General features: G+C 41.2%; 1 protein-coding gene across 1 annotated transcript in view; it reads left to right on the top strand.

The window, feature by feature from the left end:
* The first annotated feature begins 12,716 nt into the window (after positions 1-12,716).
* The window catches only part of GARS1 (glycyl-tRNA synthetase 1), a 41,012-nt gene continuing 33,711 nt past the window's right edge, over positions 12,717-20,017 (top strand). Inside the window, exons 1-3 of the mRNA XM_087893116.1 lie at positions 12,717-13,374; positions 17,563-17,664; positions 19,012-19,114. Coding sequence (XP_087749242.1) covers positions 13,129-13,374; positions 17,563-17,664; positions 19,012-19,114 — 451 coding nt within the window. The 5' untranslated portion in view covers positions 12,717-13,128. The remainder of the gene's footprint in view (positions 13,375-17,562; positions 17,665-19,011; positions 19,115-20,017) is intronic.

The following is a 20,017-nucleotide window of genomic DNA, read 5'->3' as shown; positions in this document are numbered from 1 at the left end:
TATCTATCTATCTATCATCTATCTATCATCTCTCTCTCATCTATCTATCTATCTATCTATCTATCTATCTATCTATCATCATCTCTCTCATCTATCTATCATCTCTCTCTCATCTATCTATCTATCTATCTATCTATCTATCTATCTATCTACCTACCTACCTACCTACCTACCTACATCTATCTATCTATATCTGTCTGTCTGCCTGCCTGCCTGCCTGCCTGCCTGTCTTTCTGTCTGTCTAGGCACCATAGGCTATTCCAACAGAAAGCAAATAGAAAATTATTCTGAGAAACCAGGAATTGCTCGGTAGTTCATTACCATCATCAGTGACCAACAGAGCAGTTAGTAATTTAGCAGGCTGGAATTTCTCCAATCATTGGGGAGATTGTGGGTTTGAGCATGGCATTTTCAGCATGCAAAATTAATTCTGCCACTCTGCTATGCAGGGGCTGGAGTACAAGTAGTCCTCGACTTACAACAGTTCATTTAGTGACTGTCTGAAGTTACAACACTGAAAAAAGTGACATGACTCTTTCTCACACTTAAAACCATTGCAGCATCCCTGTAGTCACATGATCAAAATTCAGAGGGTTTGGCAACTGGCTTGTACTTATAAGGGTTGCACTGTCCCGGGGTCACGCAATCCTCTTTTATGGCCTCCTGACAAGCAATGTCACTAGGGAAGCCAGATTCACTTAACAACCGTGGCAAAAAAGGTCGTATAATGCAGCAAAACTCACTTAAAGAATGTCTCACTTAGCAACAGAAATGTTGGGCTGGATTGTGGTCATAAGTCGAGGACTACCTGTATTCTATAGGTTGACGTCTACAACTCTTTCAAGTTGCTGAGGTTGAGAAACATTACTAAAACATTTATCTCCAAACTAATTTAATTTCACACCTTTGTCTGTAAAAAATGTTTGAGCTCACATTACCAACACATAAATGCTTATTTCTGTATAAATTATAGGCATGTACTTCGAAGCAGGGGGGCCTTCATATCAGTCTTAAATATTGCAATTTTCTGGCAGTATTTTTGAGTGGTTTAATTTCTGAGTTTTGTAAATGTCATTGTGAGCAAAACAGGCATGGGCAAATAGTCCTAATTGGCTAAGATACTCAATTCTTTTCATTCCAAAACTTACAACTTTAAAACTTCCTATCTTGGCAGCTTGCAGAAAACTCTCTAGTAGGAACCCAAAAGCAAGCTTCTGAAATGCAGAGGTGTTTCTCAAAAGGACACGTAGAAAAGATGTTGGCTTTATATCAAAATTAACACATCACTCTGATCATTTCAGGTCCTTAAATACAAGCGTTCCTCGACTTAATGATGGCAATTTTCAGATTTCTGTTGCTTAGTGAGTTCGGTTGTTCAGTGAGTTTCACACCATTTTATCGCCATTCTTTAAGGACCGCCTGTAAAGACATTTTTATTAATTTTATTTTTAATAGGTGTGTACACTTAAGAAGATGGTAGGCACTTCGCCCCCAAATTCTAGGGCCCGAAATTGAATTTGCAACTGCTGATCTTTTCCAGTTTCTAGTAGGGTGGTCAGTGCGAATTCTTCCCCAGATTTTTAGACCTTTCACAGTTTTCTAACCTTCTTCATCACTTAGAGTAGCCCTGATAATGTGCATCACTGGCACAATGAATTATGCCAGGTGAGATTAACGTGCCAAAGTGCTCATTCATTACTGCAGGCCATTCTGTCCTTCCAAAGAACTAATGGCTGCCATTCAAAAAGAGTCATAATCTTATTTTTAGAAAGTTGACTCAAGTATGATACACACACATACACAATCAAATATCCTATATCCTCTGTGTGTGTGTACGTGTGTATTAGAAGAGAGGGAGAAAGGGAAGGGGAGAGGGCAAGAGGGAGAGGGGGACAGGGAGACAAAGAGGAAGAGGGAGCAGGAAAGGAAGAGGGGAGAGTGGGAGGAGAGGGAGGGGGAGAGGGAGAGAGAGAGAGAGAAGGGGAGGGGAAGGCAAGAAGGAGAGAGGGGGAGAAGGAAAGGGGGAGAAAGAGAGAGGGAGAGGGAGGGAGGGAGAGAGAAGGGGACAGTGGGAGGGGGAGAAGGAGAGGGAGAGAGAAAGGGAGAGGGAGAGAGGGACAGGGAGGGGGAGAAGGAGAGGGAGAGAAAGGGAGAGGGAAGGGGAGAGTGGGAGGGCAAGAAGGAGAGGGAGGGAGAAGAGAGGAAGCGGGAGAGAGGGACAGGGAGGGGGAGAAGGAGAGAGAGGGGAGAAGGAAAAGGGGAGAAAGGGAGAGGGAGGGAGAGAGAAGGGGACACTGGGAAGGCAAGAAGGAGAGGGAGAGAGAAAGGGAGAGGGAGAGAGGGACAGGGAGGGGGAGAAGGAGAGGGAGAGGGAGGGAGAGGAAGGGGAGAGTGGGAGGGCAAGAAGGAGAGGTAGGGAGAAGAGAGGGAGCGGGAGAGAGGGATAGGGAGTGGGAGGAGAGGGGGAGAAGGAAAAGGGGAGAAAGGGAGAGGGAGGGAGAGAGAAGGGGACAGTGGGAGGGCAAGAAGGAGAGGGAGAGAGAAAGGGAGAGAGAGAGGGACAGGGAGGGGGAGGAGAGGGAGAGAAAGGGAGAGGGAGAGGGAAGAGGAGAGTGGGAGGGCAAGAAGGAGAGGGAGGGAGAAGAGAGGGAGAGAAAAGGGCGAGGGAGAGGGAGGAGAGGAAGAGAGAGAGAGTAAGGGAGAGGGAGGGAGAGAGAGAGAGAAAAGGAGAGGGAGAGAGAGAAGGGGAGAGTGTACGGGCAAGAAGGAGAGAGAAGGAGAGGGGCAGAGAAAGGTCGTTAAATGGGGCAAAGCTCACTGTTGCTTAGCAACAGAAATTTTGAGCTCAGTTGTGGTCATAATTTGAGGATTACCTGCACCTGGGGTTGGGATAGAACAAGTGTATTTTAAAAAGATATTTAAAAATAAAAAAGAAGGGAAAGTATGCATACCTACAACTGTGACCCTTGTTTGTTGAAAAAAAAATGTGAATTTCCATCCTCTTAAAATGAAATGGTAGAGAGGTGGTCCTTCTTTAACATTTTTGCCTTGTTTATTAGTAGTCCAGGATTGCGAGCTTGAAAAACACCGATCAACAGTTTAAACTGAAGTTTCTGTGTTCTCTGTCTTGAAATAATAGGAAACACCATAGCTAATTTTCACCAATCGCATCACTGAAATTCATTTGCATAATTAATTGCTAATCTCAAGGTGGCCATTTGGAGTAGATGACAAAAGATAGAACAGAGCATGGATTTGGATTTGGAATAGGATAGAAGAGAATGAGAATGAGAATGAGAAGAGAAGAGAAGAGAAGAGAAGAGAAGAGAAGAGAAGAGAAGAGAAGAGAAGAGAAGAGAAGAGAAGAGAAGAGAATATTAGGATGGGATAGAATAGAATAGAATAGAATAGAATAGAATAGAATAGAATAGAATAGAATAGAATAGAATAGAATAGAATAGAATAGAATATTAGGATGGAATCGAATCAAATCAAATAGAATAGAATAGAATAGAATTCAGAATGGGATGGGATGGAATAGAAAATAGAATAGAATAAGTAGTGTAGAATAGAATAGAGTAGAGTAGAATAGAAAATAGAAAAGAATAGAATAGAAAATAGAATAGAATGGAAAATAGAACAGAACAGAATAGAAACTTTATAGTCACTTTAAATGTACACTAATCATTACATTAAAATAAAATTTATTGCATTCAGCTCTCAAAAGATAACCATTATGCATATACATATACATACATACATACATTCTCACATATATTATATGACACAAAGAAACTACACAGTCTAGTTCAGATGTATAAACGTACATGGCGAGAGAAACGAATCTTGCTGAGTTTTCCAGACGGATGGCACAGGGAACAAAGCTCTTACAGAATCTGGCAGTCCTGCTAGAAATACTTCGAAACCTCCTCCCAGAGGGGAGCAACAGAAACAGAGACTGTGAAGTGGGTGTGTGGGGTCTCTAACAATGCTCTGAGCTCTAAGCATATAGTGCTTGTAAGCAGTATCCTGAATGACAGGAAGCGAGTTTCTGATAATCTTCTCGGCTGTCCTCACCACTCTCTGTATGGACTTTCTATCTGAGGCTCTGCTGCCCCCAAACCAAACAGGGAGGCAGTCTGTTAAAGAATGCAAACCCAAGAAGCACAATCAAAATATAATATTCAGACACTTCAGTCAGCTATGAGACTGGATTTAAAGCAGTGTTTCCCAACCTTAGCAACATTAAGCTTTGTGAACTGCAACTCCCAGAATTCCCAGCCAGCAATGCTTGATAGGGAATTCTGGGAGTTGCATTCCACACAGTTTAAAATTGTTGAAGTTGAGGAAAAAAATGATCAAAAGTCTGGGGTAATAGCAGGACATAGAGATTAGGACTCTACATTTGGCACAAACCAGAAAGAGAAACGTTGAATAGAAAAGTACAGGTTGTTGCAATATTTTTAGGATCAGACTCAATAATAATAATGAGAGTTAGAGGTTTAAATATATTTCTCTTTAATTATAATAGGCATTCTATATTCACTGAATATTCACAGATAGAAGCAAAGAAAATGGTGAAGGTGGCTCCTTATATATACAAAGGGTGGAGCCAAGAGTGGGAGTGGTGAATTATGAATACATTAAGAAACAAAGAATAAGTTAACCCCTGATATCCCATATATACATTATTTACACATTAGGGAATAAGGCATTTACATCTGACAAATCCCCCTCTAAATGCCGGTTCGCTATACAACACCAATTACATTCAGATTCAGGACAATATAAGACATACAATTTGGAAGTTAAGTATTTGTGCTGTTTAGAAGGTAAAGGCTTCGTCAATATGTCAGCTAATTGTTCAGAGGTATCACAATGCACTGCTTTGATAAATCCATCTTGAGACAATTGTCTCACATGCTTAAATTTTATATCTATATGTCTGGATCTTTGTCCAATGGCATCGGATCTAGATATTTCAATGGCCGCTTTATTGTCTTCATGCATAACAAAAGGCAAAGCAGGTTTTTTCCAAACATCTGAAATTAAATCATTAAACCATACAAGGTTATTTGCAGCTTTGGATAAACAAACATATTCCGCTTCTGTGGTTGAAGTGGCTACCAGTTCTTGTTTACCAGTGTACCAGTAAACTGGACAGTCATTTAACAGAAAAATATAACCAGAAGTACTTTTTCTGCATGATATATCTCCAGCCCAATCCGCATCTGCGTAACATGTAAGTCTTGGTTCTTTATTATCACTAGGTTCTAATACTAGGCAAAAGTCTAATGTACTTTTCAGATATCTTAAAATTCTTTTGACAGCTTCCCAGTGATACATTGTTGGTTTGCTAACGTGCCTTGATAATAAATTGAGTGGTAATGCAATATCTGGCCTGGTCCAATTAGATATATAAAGAAGTGAACCTATGACTGATCTATAAAATGTATTATCCCTGAATTCAGGGGAAGATTCATCAGTATTTCTAAGGAAATCAGTTTGCATAGGAGTGTCACAGGGTTTGGCATTGTTTAAATTGCATTTGTTTAGAAGTTCAATAATCTTATCTTTCTGAGTAAGTTTGAATCCCCTTCTAGTTTTGTTAATTTGTACACCAAGGTATTTGTTTACTTTACCTAGAGATTTCAACGAGAAATGTTCATTTAACTTGTTTACAAAGATTTCTCTTCTCTCTTTGTGTTTTCCTATATATAAAATATCATCTACATAAATTAATACAAATTCAATGTGATCATCACTCTTTTTGACAAAGAAACAGTTATCAGCAGTGGTAGCGTTGAAATCCATGGTCTTAAGTACTTTTACCAAGCAATCGTACCATCTTTTGCCAGATTGCTTTAATCCGTATAAACTCTTGTTCAATAGCCAAATTTCATTTTTATTAGTGTATTGACTGTGAGGTGCTCTTACATATATTTCCTTATCTAGTTTTGCGTGTAGGTACGCAGTCTGTATGTCATATTGAAATACATCAAGATTGAGTGCGGATGCTACTACTAGAGCTGTTTTAACACTCTCTGTTCTTACTGTGGGGGAGTATGTGTCAGTATAGTCCTCCGGATATTTTTGTGCATAACCTTGTGCAACCAATCTAGCTTTGTATAAGGTGTTGCCTCCTTCTAGGTTCTTGATTTTATAAATCCACCTGGTACCAATAATTGTTTTATCTTTAGGTGCAATCGCAGGTGTGAATACATTTAATCCTTGCAAACTTTCCATCTCTTTTTTCATAGCTAGTTCCCATTTTTCCTTTTCTTCACGAGGTAGTTTTAATACTTCCTCATATGTATTAGGTGTTATTTGTTCACCATCCATATGCATTATGTAATCTCTGTATTTATTTGGTATTTGATTTCTGTTGTTCCTAATAGCTCTTTCTGGTTTGCTATGGTAGTCATGCAAATATCTCGCTTCCTTTTTTGTTAATGTGTCTGTCTTTATTTTGTGTTGACTATTTGTCCATGTTTTGGTTTTGTTTTTATTTTTGTTGACATTTTGATTTTCTATTGTCCCTTCCTCACGAGATTTGGTATCTTTGCATTTATTCGGAAATATTTCATTAAGATGTAATTTAGACCAGTTGGCCTGTTCATGGAACACAGCTGTTCTGGAAACTATAAATTTATTATTATTATCAATGAATCTGTACCCTTTGGTGCCAGTTTCATATCCCATAAATCTTAGTCTTCTGGATACGTTTTCTCCCTTTCTTCTCAACTGTTTGGGTATGTGTACGTCTGCAGTGACCCCAAATATGTGCATGTGTGCTAATTTTGGTTTCCTATTATACATCACCTCATATGGTGTCTTATTCACAATACTGGACCAGGTTCTATTTTGAGTGTAATTTGAATAATGTAGGGCTTCTGACCAAAATTGTTTGCCTAAACCAGCATCCTCTAATGTGCATCTAATCATGGTTTGTAATGTGGAATTCTTTCTCTCTGCAATCCCGTTCTGGAACGCAGAAAATGGACTAGACGTGTAATGTAGCATTCCTCTATCCTTTAACCATTGGGAGAATTCTTTAGACATGAATTCACATCCCCTATCTGTCATAATTTGTTTTATTCTGATATTATGTTGTGTTTCTATGCGTTTGTAAAATTCCTTAAATTTTTGAAAGGTTTCATCCTTGTGTTTTAATGTGTAAACAAAACCATAGCGACTGTAATCGTCTACTATTGTTAGGAAGTAACGTTTTCTATAAGTGATTGATGGAGTTAATGGGCCAACTAAGTCCATGTGTACTAAGTCAAAAATATTGTTAGTTGATCTGGTGGATTTTTTTGGCCTGGGACTAGTTTTTAATTTAGTAGATTTACATACTGAGCATTCCAAATAATTTTCACAATTTTTTATTTTGACACCTTCTGCGTGTTCAGTCATTTTTTGTACTACAGGAAAACTTGCATGTCCTAACTTCCTATGTAAGATATGAGCACACTCGTCATGAATTGGTTTACCTATTTTTGGTTTCTTCTCATTGTGTGTATCTGTGTGATCATGAGATATTTTACATTCATCATTGTCACTGTTACTAATATTTTCATCATCTGCCTCAATACAATCTTCCATATTTGAATCAATGTTATGTAACCATCTTTCTTTTGTTATCAGATAGGGTAGGCCTCCTTTAATCATCACAGTGCCTACATTTGTTTTATTCTTCTCTAAAGTTGCTTTTCCCTTTGAGAAAACTATATTGATGTCAGAATCTCTGCTTAGTTTTATGGCACTTAGTATGTTATGAGGTATTTCTGGTATTAACAATACCCCCTCTATTTTTCCTAGACCAGGCAAGGTCACATTCCCTCTGCCTAATACTTGAACTTTTTCTTGATTAGCTACCTTTATTACAAACTTATCTTCTGTAAATGAAGACAATATATTTTTGTTATTAGTGGTGTGATTAGTTGCTCCAGAATCAATAAGCCAATTATTGTTCTCATTTTGTTGCGTTTTAGTGCTGTCTTGTTTATTTAGTCCATTCAGTGAACCAGATTTTCTCTCTTTTGAATTTTCTCTGCCCCCTCTACTTTCTCTGTAATTTGGTGGGCTTCTATATTTATGTCTATCTGTGGAAGACTGTTTATAATTGTATTTGTTCCTATATTCTGACCTATGTCTTTCCTTTGAAATTTTGGGACAATCTCTTCTATTGTGTTCTCTAGACCCACAATTGTGGCATTTAAAAGTTTCATTATATTTTTCTTGGAAAGCTACCTTCCTAAAAGATTTGTGTTCTGTGTGGTTGCTATAACAATTTTTTCTTGAATTGTCTTCTGCTATCAATTTGTTAGACAGACTTTCTATTGACAAATATCCTAGATTGATGGTGTCTAAGTGTGACATAAAACTATCCCATGATGAATCAAGTGAGTTGATAATAACACTTTTCATTGTTTGATCTGAAATCACTTCCCCCCTCAAATGCAGCTCAGCTCTTATTTTGTTTAAAGATATTAAATGCTCACTTATGGAAACCCCTGGTTTTACTCTGGAAGAAAAGAAGTCCTTAGACATTCTTGTGGTGGTAGCTACACTATCGCTGTGAAACAAATTAAACATGCATTGAATTATTTCTGAAACAGTTAGATTTGGTTTGATGCTATGATACATTGCAGGAGACACGCTAGATATTATTAAGAAAAATGCCTTATGGTGTAAACAATCTATTTTTAAAGTCCAAGGTCTTCTTGGGGGACTAGTGATAAAAAATAGTAAATTTTCTTTCATAAAGACAACCTGGAGCTGTTGATACCATTCTTGTAAATTAATGCCATCAACCCTAAGTTTTGGGAAGTCACTGGGTAAGTTACCCACATTATTTTGTCCATTACTTACAACCTGAGGTAGTCCGTGGTCTCGCAAGTGTAGGAAATTGCAAAACGGCATGGGGATGCTCGCAACGAGTCTGCGCGGTTCTCTGGCCAGTTCAAGTCTTTCCGGACCGTCTACGTAGTTTCGCACATGCGCGTTGTTCATTTCTTCTTTGACGTCGTCGTGGAAGGTTCTCTCCATTGTAGCTCGCTCGCTCCGCTCCTCTTCAGACGAGTCGGTCTCTGGCTCGGTCTTAGGAGTTCTGATGGCGGCGACTGTTCTTCTCTTTCTTTTGGGTGCGTTGGCACTTGCTTCGGTCTGCGGTGTAGGGCGGAATCGACATGGCTCTCTGGGCTCGGGCGTCGTCGTTCTCGAAGTCAGGATGGGAGCGTGCAGGTCTTGAAGTATCGGCTTGTTCGCTTGCTTCTTCGTTGGCGCTTTGGAAATTTTTAATTTTGGCCCAAATGCAGCAAAAAGCGTCTTCATTGCTGACTTTACTTGGGATTTCGTTAAGTCGTCTTCATTTTCTGATTCTGGCTCTTCCGAAGAGTTTGAATCCTCCTTTTCACTTTCGTTGTCTGATAACGTTTTTCGCGCCAGAAATTTTGAACTGAGCATTTTGATTGGCTCTGCTTCGCTCACTTTGGAGGCTTGTTGAAACCAAGATGGCTGCCATTCAAAATTTCGCGCGGGATCACATTTTTTCTTTTTCATAACGACTTTCTCTGTAGTCATATCACTCACAGTTTTTTGGTCTTTGGGTTTCTCTTTAGCGATGTTTTTCTCTCTCGCTGCTCCGCTGTTCTTCAGCATTTCTTGGAGGTTCGCGATGAGGCTTTCATCATTCTTCTGGCTTTTTAATAACTTCAGTATCTCTGACCTGAGTTCGTTATTTTCTATTTCGATTTCCTCCTGGCCATCATTTTCATTTATTAATTCTTCTTCTTCAGTGGTGTATTCTTCGGATTCTCTCGAAATCGCGTTTGTGGATTCGTTGATTATTTCTTGTTCAGTTTCTATTTCTTTGCTGTAGGCCCTGGTGTTGGGCCTATCTTTCTTAGACATTTTTAGGTATTTATTGAGTCAATTAACCATCCTCTGCTACCAGTTTGTTGCAATATTTTTAGGATCAGACTCAATAATAATAATGAGAGTTAGAGGTTTAAATATATTTCTCTTTAATTATAATAGGCATTCTATATTCACTGAATATTCACAGATAGAAGCAAAGAAAATGGTGAAGGTGGCTCCTTATATATACAAAGGGTGGAGCCAAGAGTGGGAGTGGTGAATTATGAATACATTAAGAAACAAAGAATAAGTTAACCCCTGATATCCCATATATACATTATTTACACATTAGGGAATAAGGCATTTACATCTGACACAGGTATCCTCGACTTACAACAACAATTGAGCCAAAAAATTATGTTGCTAAGTGAGGCATTTGTTAAGTGAGTTTGCCCCATTTTATGAACTTTCATGCCAGAGTTGTTAAGTGAATCACTGCAGTTGTTAAGTTAGTAACACTGTTGTTAAGTGAATCTGGGTTCCCCATTGCCTTTGCTTGTCAGGAGGTCACAAAAGGCGATCACATGTCCCCAGGACATTGCAACCGTCATAAATATGAGTCACTTGCCAAACATCTGAATTTTGATCCTCTGACCACGGGGATACTGCAATAATAGTCATAAGTGTGAAAATGGTCATATGTCACTTTTTTCTGTGCCATTGTAACTTCAAGTGGTCACTAAATGAACTGTTATAAGTCAAGGGTTATCTGTAGTACTTGTAACTCCATAGATTCCTAACCAGATTTAGATGTTGGTCTGTTGAAACTCTTAACTCTGTCTAGAATATAGGTAGGCTTAATTCCTCCTGCAGTGTTAATATTTGTTTACTCCATTCAAATGTGCCTTCAAAGGAAAGCATTGAGGTGAATTTGGCTAATCTGAGAAAGCTAGATCAGATCAGCCTGATTTACCAGTAAACCTGGGGATGGGTGACCACCAGGAGATCCTGGGGCATAGTCAAGTCTCAAAGGAAGGTTGGAGTTTATATCCTTGGCTTTTGTATTCAGAAGGGACAGTGGCGGGTAGAAGCAATCCTGCAAAATGATTTTCTCTGCTTTCTTGCCAGTTGTGATTAATTGGGGCCACACCGCAGCCTTTGGTCTCTTCGGAAGGCAGCCCGCCATAGAGGCTTCAGGGAATTTGGGGAACACAATCACAGCTGGGGGGGAGAAAACGAGAAGAAACTGCCAACTGAGGCTTTGCTAACAGGGAAGAAGTGGAGCCAACTGAAGGAGGCTGGGTGCCATCTTGTGGCCACAACCTCCTGCTTCACACCTCTAGTTGCATAATCAACCCTGGAAAAGAGTTATTTTTCAAAGGGAAACAACGTGGAAAAACAAAAAAAGGGGGATATAAAATTGTGGAAGCTGTTTTTTTCCAAGAAGCAATCCAAGAAGGGCTCCCTAAAAGAAGAGAACTATGATTCCTTCCTTCCTTCCTTCCTTCCTTCCTTCCTTCCTTCCTTCCTTCCTTCCTTCTTTTCTTTTCCTTCCTTTCTCCCTCCCTCCCTCCCTTCGCTTGTGTGCTTATTTTTGCTTAGAAAAATAATAGAAAATATGCAAAAAACTCTTTCTCATCGCTAACTCCCCTTCCCCTCCTCCTTCCTTCCTTCCTTCCTTCCTTCCTCCCTCCTTCCCTTCGCTTGTGTGCTTACTTTTGCTTAAAAAAATAATAGGAAATATGCAAAAAACTCTTTCTCATCGCTAACTCCCCTTCCCCTCCTTCCCTCCTTCCTTCCTTCCCCCTTCCTTCCTTCCTTTTTCTTCCTTTTTCTTTCTCTCTCTCTCTCACTCTTTCTTTCTGCTTGTATGTATGCATACTTTGTTTTTCTTAGAAAAAATAATAGAAAATGCATAAAACCTCTCCTTCCCATCTCCAACTTCCTTTTCTCTTTCTCCTTCCTCTTATATCTCTTTGCCTCCTTTCTTCCTTTCTTCCTTCCTTCCTCCCCTCCCCTCCCCTGACTTGTTTGAGTTGATTAGCCTTGTTAGTTGTGAAATAAATCAATAAATAATGCTGCAGAGTTGGATTCCTGCCCTACATGGGGGCAGGATGGGTGTTGGGCTAGATCAGAGCTACCCAACCTATAAGTCACAGCTGTGGCCTATTTGCAATCAGGCTGTGTTGCTTGCAGCCCAACTTGTGAGCAATGGGTGCTGCTGGGGCTTACCGCTCCACAATGAAACTGTGCATGCGTGTGCACCTGCCCCTGTCACAAAACCATCCCCTCTTCCCCCCCCTCCCTCCATGCCACCAACCAGGAAAAGTTGGGAAATCTGTACCTTGGCTGAATGACATTCAAGAACTCTTCACAGCTGAATATTCAAGGGTGGTGGGTGATCGCCCTCTAGTGGCTGATTCACATATAATAAACGGAAAAGCTTTTACCAACCTGTACAGGTAGTTCTCAACTTCACAAGAGTTCCATTTAGGGATCGGTCAAAGCTACAACAGTACTGGGGAAAAAAACAACTTAACGACCATTTTTCACACTTACGACCACTGCAATCCCCATGGTCATGTGAGCAAAATTCAGACTCTTGGTTCGTATTTATGACGGTTGCAATGCCCCAGGGGATATATGTGTGTGTGTGTGTGTGTGTGTGTGTGTGTGTGTGTGTGTGTGTGTCACGTGATCCCCTTCTGTGACCTTCTAAAAGGCAAAGTCCATGGGGAAGCCAGCATCCACTTAATAGAATAAGAATTCTTTATTATTGGCCCAAATAACTAAATTAAATTAATAACAACTGCGGTGATTCGCTTAACAACGGTGGGAAGGAAGGTCGTAAAAAAGGGGGGGCAAATCTCATTTAATGGTGTCTCGCTTAGAAATTGGGGGGGGGGCGCGCGCTCTGTGTCGGTCGTAAATCGAGGACTACCTGTATTCCCTAAAGGAGGGGCGGAGGAGAGGGGGCGGGGCTTGCCTCTCGCTCTCTCTTCTTGTTCTCTCTCGCTCTCCCTCCCCCTCGCGCGCGCGCGCACGCACGCGCATGCGCCCCGTCTCCTCTCCTGCGGCTGACGCGCGCGCGCGCGTCTCCCAGTAACGGCCGTTGGGCCGCGAGCGCGCCGCGCATGCGCGCCTCCGCCCTCCCCCACCGAGCAGTTCTGAGGCGGAGCTGGCGAGGCCGCGACGGCTGCGATTTCATCATGCGGAGCGCCCCGCCTGCCCTTCTGTCCGCCTGCCCGCCCTCAGCCGCGACGCTCCATGCCGTGGCGCTTTAGCGTCGCGATCGGCCGCCTCCTCAACAGCAGCAGCGCCCGCCTTCTGGCCGCCCTCCTGCCCCGCGCCTCATTCCACGCGGCCCGCCCCTCCTCCGCCTCCTCCGTCAGCACCCGACCCCGCTCTCGCCACCCGACCCCACCGGATCCCAGCCCCGGCATCGGCGCCAGCATGGACGGACCCGCCGCCGAAGCGCTCCTGGCGCCGCTCAGGCAGTCGGTGCGGCAGCAGGTGAGGCCGCCTGGTGGAAAAACCCCGCCGATCGCTCGACTGCATACCCCATCTGTGCTGTGGAGGATGGGCCCGGAAATCCCCGCCGATCTTGGGTGGGATCGGCTTTACCTGATCTAAGGATCCCCCCTCCCCCCCACCCCGATCTCTTAGGCTGCAAAACTCATGCTGGGGGGGGGTTTGCAGGGGATGATAAAAGAATAAGAAAAGAAATGATGGGGAGGGGGTATACTGTTAACTGTTCACCGCCCTGAGTCCCTCAGGAGAAGGGCGGTATAAAAATTAAATAAATAAATAAATATACTCCAACCCCTTCCTCCCCCCCCCCTTCCGGGGGTCTCTCACGGGAGTTTAGCACTTGAGGCAGCTCCCCCCCCCCACACTCTTATGTAAAGGGGCGCCTCCGATCCAGAGGTGGTGGGCTGCAACTCCCATCTGTGTTGGCTGGGGAAGATGGAATGGGAATTGAATTGAATTGAATTGATTTTTTTTATTGGCCAAGTGTGATTGGACACACAAGGAATTTGTCTTTGGTGTCTACGCTCTCTCTCTCTCTCTCCTTGGAGTACATAAAAAGAAAAGATATGTTGGTCAAGGATCATAAGGTATAAAGATGGGAGTTGAAGTTGGGAGGCCATATGCTAAGAAAGGTTGCCCTGATGAGTTTTGGGAGAGAAAAAAAAAGGTTCTGAATCAAAAGGACCTCTTGAATCTTTCCCCCTTTGCTTAAAAAAAAAAAAAAAACTAGAACAAATTTGCATGATGGGGTGGGGCTGGATCTTAAGGCTTTTAGGGAGACCCCCCACCTCCCACTTAAGTAATTACCATCTTATTTCTTGAGGAGGGCCAATTGGTAATGCTTTCCCTCCCCCTCCACCCATTAAATCTGATTAAATCTGATTTGCCTGATAGCTGCTGGAAGTAAATCTTTCTTATCTTTCTTATCAGTTTTTTTCTCCCCACCCCCTCCTCCTTTTTGCTTGTGCTTTTCCATGTGGTTTCTCAGCTTCTGCAATGCCTTATCTGACATTTGAGGTCCTCTCACCTCACCAGGGTCATGGAAGGCCACTTCCGAAGAGCAAATCCAATGGCTTTTATTGAATTTGATTTTGTCCCAACGAAACTGCTCCCTTTCTGTGCTCCTGGGTATATAATCGTGATTTGGCTTCTTGCTCGTGGAAGATAATGTTGATAATGTGCTTCTGTCTTCTTGGTAACTGATCTCCCTGTGTGACCTTTACTCAGTTTCTAAGTTTGACCTCAGAAATCTACCCCCAGAATTGTACGTGTCTTGAAGTTTTGGTGCGTTTCATCCATTTTCCTGACATAGCCTTTTGTTTTCTTTGGGACAGAAAAGGCCCTTTCCAATTGTTAGGATAAAATTTCCTTTCCTTGGAAATATACCATATCCAGCAGTAATTACTACTCTTAAAAAGGCTGGGTTTATTTGACTGTCAAATGTAACACCTAAGCAAAGTGTACTATACAGGTAGTCCTTGTTTTATGACTTTAATTGGGACTGGAATTTCAATCAGACGTGGTCATTCAGCGAGTCATGTTACTAGACCTGATTTTTTTTTTTAACGGATTGTTTTTACATGGTTGTTAAATGGACACAGTCTTTAGATGAATACGGCTTTTTCAAATGATTTTGTTTGTCAGATTGGGAAGGTCACTAATTGTAAACTGTAACCACAAGATGCTGTAACCGTCATAAATGTAAGCAGGTTGCCAAGGGCCAGAATTGCAATCGCATGATTGTAGGGAGTGGTGTAAGGGTCATAACTTTGAGGATGGGTCATAAGTCACATTTTCCGAGGCTGTTGTAAATCTGAATCGTCACAAGTTGAGAACTATAGACTGTAGATCTGTTTATTCAAGACTTATATTTAGTTAAATGAATAGTTCTGTTCCTGTAGAATTCCCATGTGCCTCTTATTTTTTGCTTAGCTAGTCAGAGAGAAAAAATGCATCAAAGTGTCTTTTAGGGAACAGGACTGGTAGCATCTTAATTGGAATAAGCTTTGTCTTTTTCTGAATCATCATGCACCTCCCAGAAACTGATTGAACTACAAGAAGTGCTTGAAGAAAAAAAAAAAAAAAAAAACCAAGGAGCTGGGATCAGAGCTTGGAAGCAACTAAGAAGAATGAGCAGAATGGGTTTAACCCTTGAATGCTGTGTGCTTTTTCATAGAAATATTCCTGCTTTTTTCCTGCAGAGTTAAAAAAATTCAGGTTGATCCAGGATGAAATTGGAGAATCACAATGTGATGTAACATTAGCAAGAGAGGCTCCTTGGTCTGTCAAATGAAGGGGAAGTGTATGCAGGTAGTTCTCAACTTACAGCAGTTCATTTAGTGACTGTTTTTCATCATTATGACCTTTGCAGCATCCCCATGATCATGTGATTAAAATTCAGATACTTGACAACTGGTTCATATTTATGACCTTTGCTGTGTACCAGGGTCATGTTTCACAACCTTCTGTCAAGCAAAATCAATGGGGAAACCAGATTCGCTTAACTTATCAACTGCAGTGATTCACTTAACAACCGTGGCAAGAAAAGTCATAAAATGGGGCAAAATTCACTTAACAAACATCTCATTTAACAAGAGAATTTTTGGGTTCAATTATGGTCATAAGTTGAGGACTACCTGTAGTGAGGTTTTCAGCCTTTGTTCTAAAGCAGTGTTTCTCAACCTTGGCAACTTTCAGATGGATGGATTTTAATTCCCTGAATTCCCCAGCCAGCCATGCTGGCTGGGGAATTCTGGGAGTTGAAAGTCCACCCATCTGAAAGTTGCCAAGGTTGAGAAACACCGCTTTAAAATCAGTCTTCTTGTTTCAGTGGGGCAGGAGGTAAAGCTCTTGAATCCACCCAGGAGATCTCCTTGATCAGAGATCAGTGTTGCTGTTTTCCTGCTGCAGTGATGCCTGATGCAAGAAGGGACAGTTTAAGAGGTGGATCCTTCTGTTTGTTATATATAGGACAAAGCTGTACTAAAATTTGCCACATCAGTATGCCCGGCTCTTGAAGAAGGGGTGACCAGTGCCCCCCCTCCTTCTACTCTTCACCCCAGTTCCTCTTTCTCTGCTGCTTGAAAAGATCTTAGAATCTCTGGTCTCTTCAAAAGGCCTATGCTTTACCCAGGATTTCCTTTCTATTTCACTTTCACTCTTAACTAAGAGCGCTGCAGATTTACAGTGTTGGTTCCTGCAATAGCCATGAATGTTCTCTTTAAAAAAAAACCTTTTAAGTTCCCTCCCTCCTGCCACGTTTGCCTGCAACGGCAGCTTTCTTTTAAAAATAGAGGCAGTTCTTGAGAACTGGCAGACTTCTTTCTTTCCCGCTTCCATTGTTCGGTTTGTGGTTTGTCATATTTAGAGTTGCCCTCTTGTGGAGAGACCTGGGCCATAGAATTGCCAAGAGTCTGACATAACTGAATGGATAACATCATCATCATCAATAAATCAGAACAGTCCTGGAAGGGACCTCAGAGGTCTTCTAGTCCAACCTCTAGTCCAAATTTCTGTTGTTAAACAATTGTTAAATGAGTTTTGCCCCATTTTAGGGCCTTTCTTGCCACAGTTGTTAAATGAATCTCTGCAGTTGATAAGTTAGTAACCTGGTTGTTAAGTGAATCTGGTTTCCCCATTGACTTCGCTTGTCAGAAAGTTGCAAAAGGAGAATCACGTGACACAGCAGCCATCATACATATGAACCAGTTGCCAAGCGTGAGAATTTTGATCACATGATGATGAGGATGCTGCAATGGTCATGACTGAAAAACAGTCTTAAGTCACATTTTTCAGTGCCGTTGTAACTATGATTGTTCTGAAGTTCAAGGCAAGGTCTTGTGTTTGATTTGTAAAATGAAATCACCTTCATGATTTGTTCTTTATTCTATTTCACATCTTTCAGAAAGTTAGAAAATTATTTATTAGATTTATTTGCTGCCTGTCTTGCTGCATTTAATTTTCTTTTTTATTTGTCTCTGTGCAATTTCTCCCCCACACCAAGCTTATAGGATTGTTCTGTATTTCAGCAGAGGGTAGACAGCCATCGGTCACAGATCCTTGAATTTAGTTTTCTATCCCGAGCAAGAGATTGACCTTAATGCCCTCAAGAGGTGAACTCAAGGGTTCCCTGGCCTAAACTTCATCTCTGAACAATTGCTTTTTTCCTAGGGAGAGCTTGTTCGAAAATTGAAGGATGACAAGGCTCCTCAGATGGATGTGGACAAAGCTGTGGCTGAACTTAAAGCTCGAAAGAGAATCCTAGAAGCCAAGGTGAGTCTTCAAACTTCCTGTTTTATTTTATTCAGAGTAAATGGCTTATTTCACCCATAAAATGTTAATTCAGAGTTTCGTATCAGCAGGATAAAATATGCAGCAAGAGTCTACACTTCTCAATTCCTTAGCAGTCACCCAAAAAAATTCCTCATTTTTAATGAAACAGTTACACTAAACTCCTGTTCATTTTAATCATGGCCGCTGCAAATAAGATAGTTCCTATATTTTGGGTTGAGATTGGCAAATGCTGATAACTGCATATAAAAACTAATATCCAGGTTCTCCAGAATAGTTGGAAACAGCAGTCAGGAATGAGTTAACTCCTGTCTTTAGCTGGACTGAGTCTGCAATTTGTTTAAACCATGCCCTTTCCTGTTGCTTCCCAGCTACGTCTTGTCCCGCCTGGACAAGACGTGTTTCAGAGTTAATCCTTCCTGTTTACTGCTGTGGTCTGCCAGCAGCCTGTGGAACTGGCAGTGGAGTCGGACAGTGAGGAGGCTGGGGAGGACAGTGGGCCAGTTCCTGGAGTCAGGGGAAGGCCCGGACAAGGCCTCTTATCTTATCTTATCTTATCTTATCTTATAATACCACTTTGCTGGTATTCTGTCTGTTTCTGCTTAGTTGGAATAGGTTTCCTATGCTCCTTTTCTAAAAACACAGTAGTCCTCAACTTAGAATTACAATTTGAGCCCAACATTTCTATTGCTAAGTGAGACATTTTAAAGTGAATATTGCCCCGTTTTACGACCTTTCCTGCCACGCTTGTTAAGTTAATTGCTGCAGTCATTAAGTTAGTAACACGGTTGTTAAGCAAAACTGGCTTCCCCTTTGACTTTGCTTCTCAGAAGGTTGCTAAAAGGCATCACATGATCCTGCGACACTGCAGATATCTCGATTTTGATCACATGATCACGGGGATGCTGCAAAAGGCATAAGTGTGAAAAACGGTCCCTTTTTCCAGGGCTGTTGTAACTGAGTGTTCACTAAACAAACTATTGTAAGTCAGGGACTACCTATATATCAGTGTTTTCAAAAATGAGCCTGATTGTGATTTTTTATGCCATGGGGCTGGATTATCTGAGAGTTAACCTCTTCCCTGCTATATCCGCCCATTCCATCAGACCTGGCACATTTCACATCCTGCCTGTTATAGATATTCAGGAAATGGTTTTTCTCCACCAAGATGCCTATCTTATGGAACACCCTCAACCGCCGATAGAGATTTTAGCTCTATCCCTGTTGATTTTCTGGACATCCCTGATTTTATATGTTGCAAACTATCCACATATGCAAAGTATAATTGTACATCGTAGGTGCGCATGGCCTCTGTGTTTTATTTTCTAGGAGTTGGCTCTGCAGCCTAAAGATGACATTGTGGACAGGCTTAAAATGGAAGATACCTTGAAACGAAGATTTTTCTACGACCAAGCATTTTCTATTTATGGAGGTACTGTACCTCTCCACAGCATGACATTCTTCCTTCCAATTAGCTGTCAGTTTTATAACATATGTGTCATTTATTTTAAAAAAATACTTAATATGTTTGTAAATGAAAAATATTTAATTAGCAATAGATATCCTAATATTCTCAAACCAGCTCAAAGCAAGGCAAAATATTAGATACAGTTTTTTTAAAAAAAAAAATCTTTGTTTTAAATTACTTATTTTAATGTTTGGCACTGCCCTACATCAGTGTGTGAGTTGGGCAGCTGTATAAATTTGTTTAATGAATAAATAAACACAAAGGAAAAATTAACCTTGAAATAATGAAACCACGTATTAAAGCATCAAGATGACTGCTGGACTCACCTAAAAGAGTGATTTCTTTCTCCCATGAAGAGAGGTAGAAGCATGTAGGGACAGGATATTTTTCTTTTCCCTCACAGAAAGAATGATGGAGGTAATATAAAGCCTTAATATTATAATTTCATAGGAACAATAGAAGGATCTCAGTTTTCTGTAACCTGTATACAGTTTTCTGTATAGCTTGAACTAAGCACAGACCTCTCTGTATAAAGGCTAGGTACAAGTTTTGTATTCTGATAATCTGATTTGACTCCCTAGTATTCCAAAAGGTGGTTACCTCCCTCCCTTCCTCCCATCTACTCTGCCTTCTCCTTCTTTTTTTCTCCATCTACCTCTTTCCTCCTCCCTCCCTCTCTTCCTTGTCTTCTGTTTCCTATCTAGTCCTCCTCCTCTGCCTCATTCCCCTCTTCCTCTTCTCTCCTTCCTCTTCTATCCCTTCCTTTCCTCATATCCTTCCTTCCTTCCATCCTTCCTTTCCCTTCCCTCCCTCCCTCCCTCCCTCCCTCCCTTCCTCAGATTGAACAGAAGATACTATTAACAGTAT

This window comes from Pantherophis guttatus, chromosome 4 (assembly GCF_059756535.1).
Source record: "Pantherophis guttatus breed Tessera chromosome 4, ASM5975653v1, whole genome shotgun sequence".
Classification (NCBI taxonomy): domain Eukaryota; kingdom Metazoa; phylum Chordata; class Lepidosauria; order Squamata; family Colubridae; genus Pantherophis; species Pantherophis guttatus.
The sequence above is the reverse complement of the archived record's forward strand: the minus strand, read 5'-3'. Positions and strand labels throughout refer to the sequence as shown.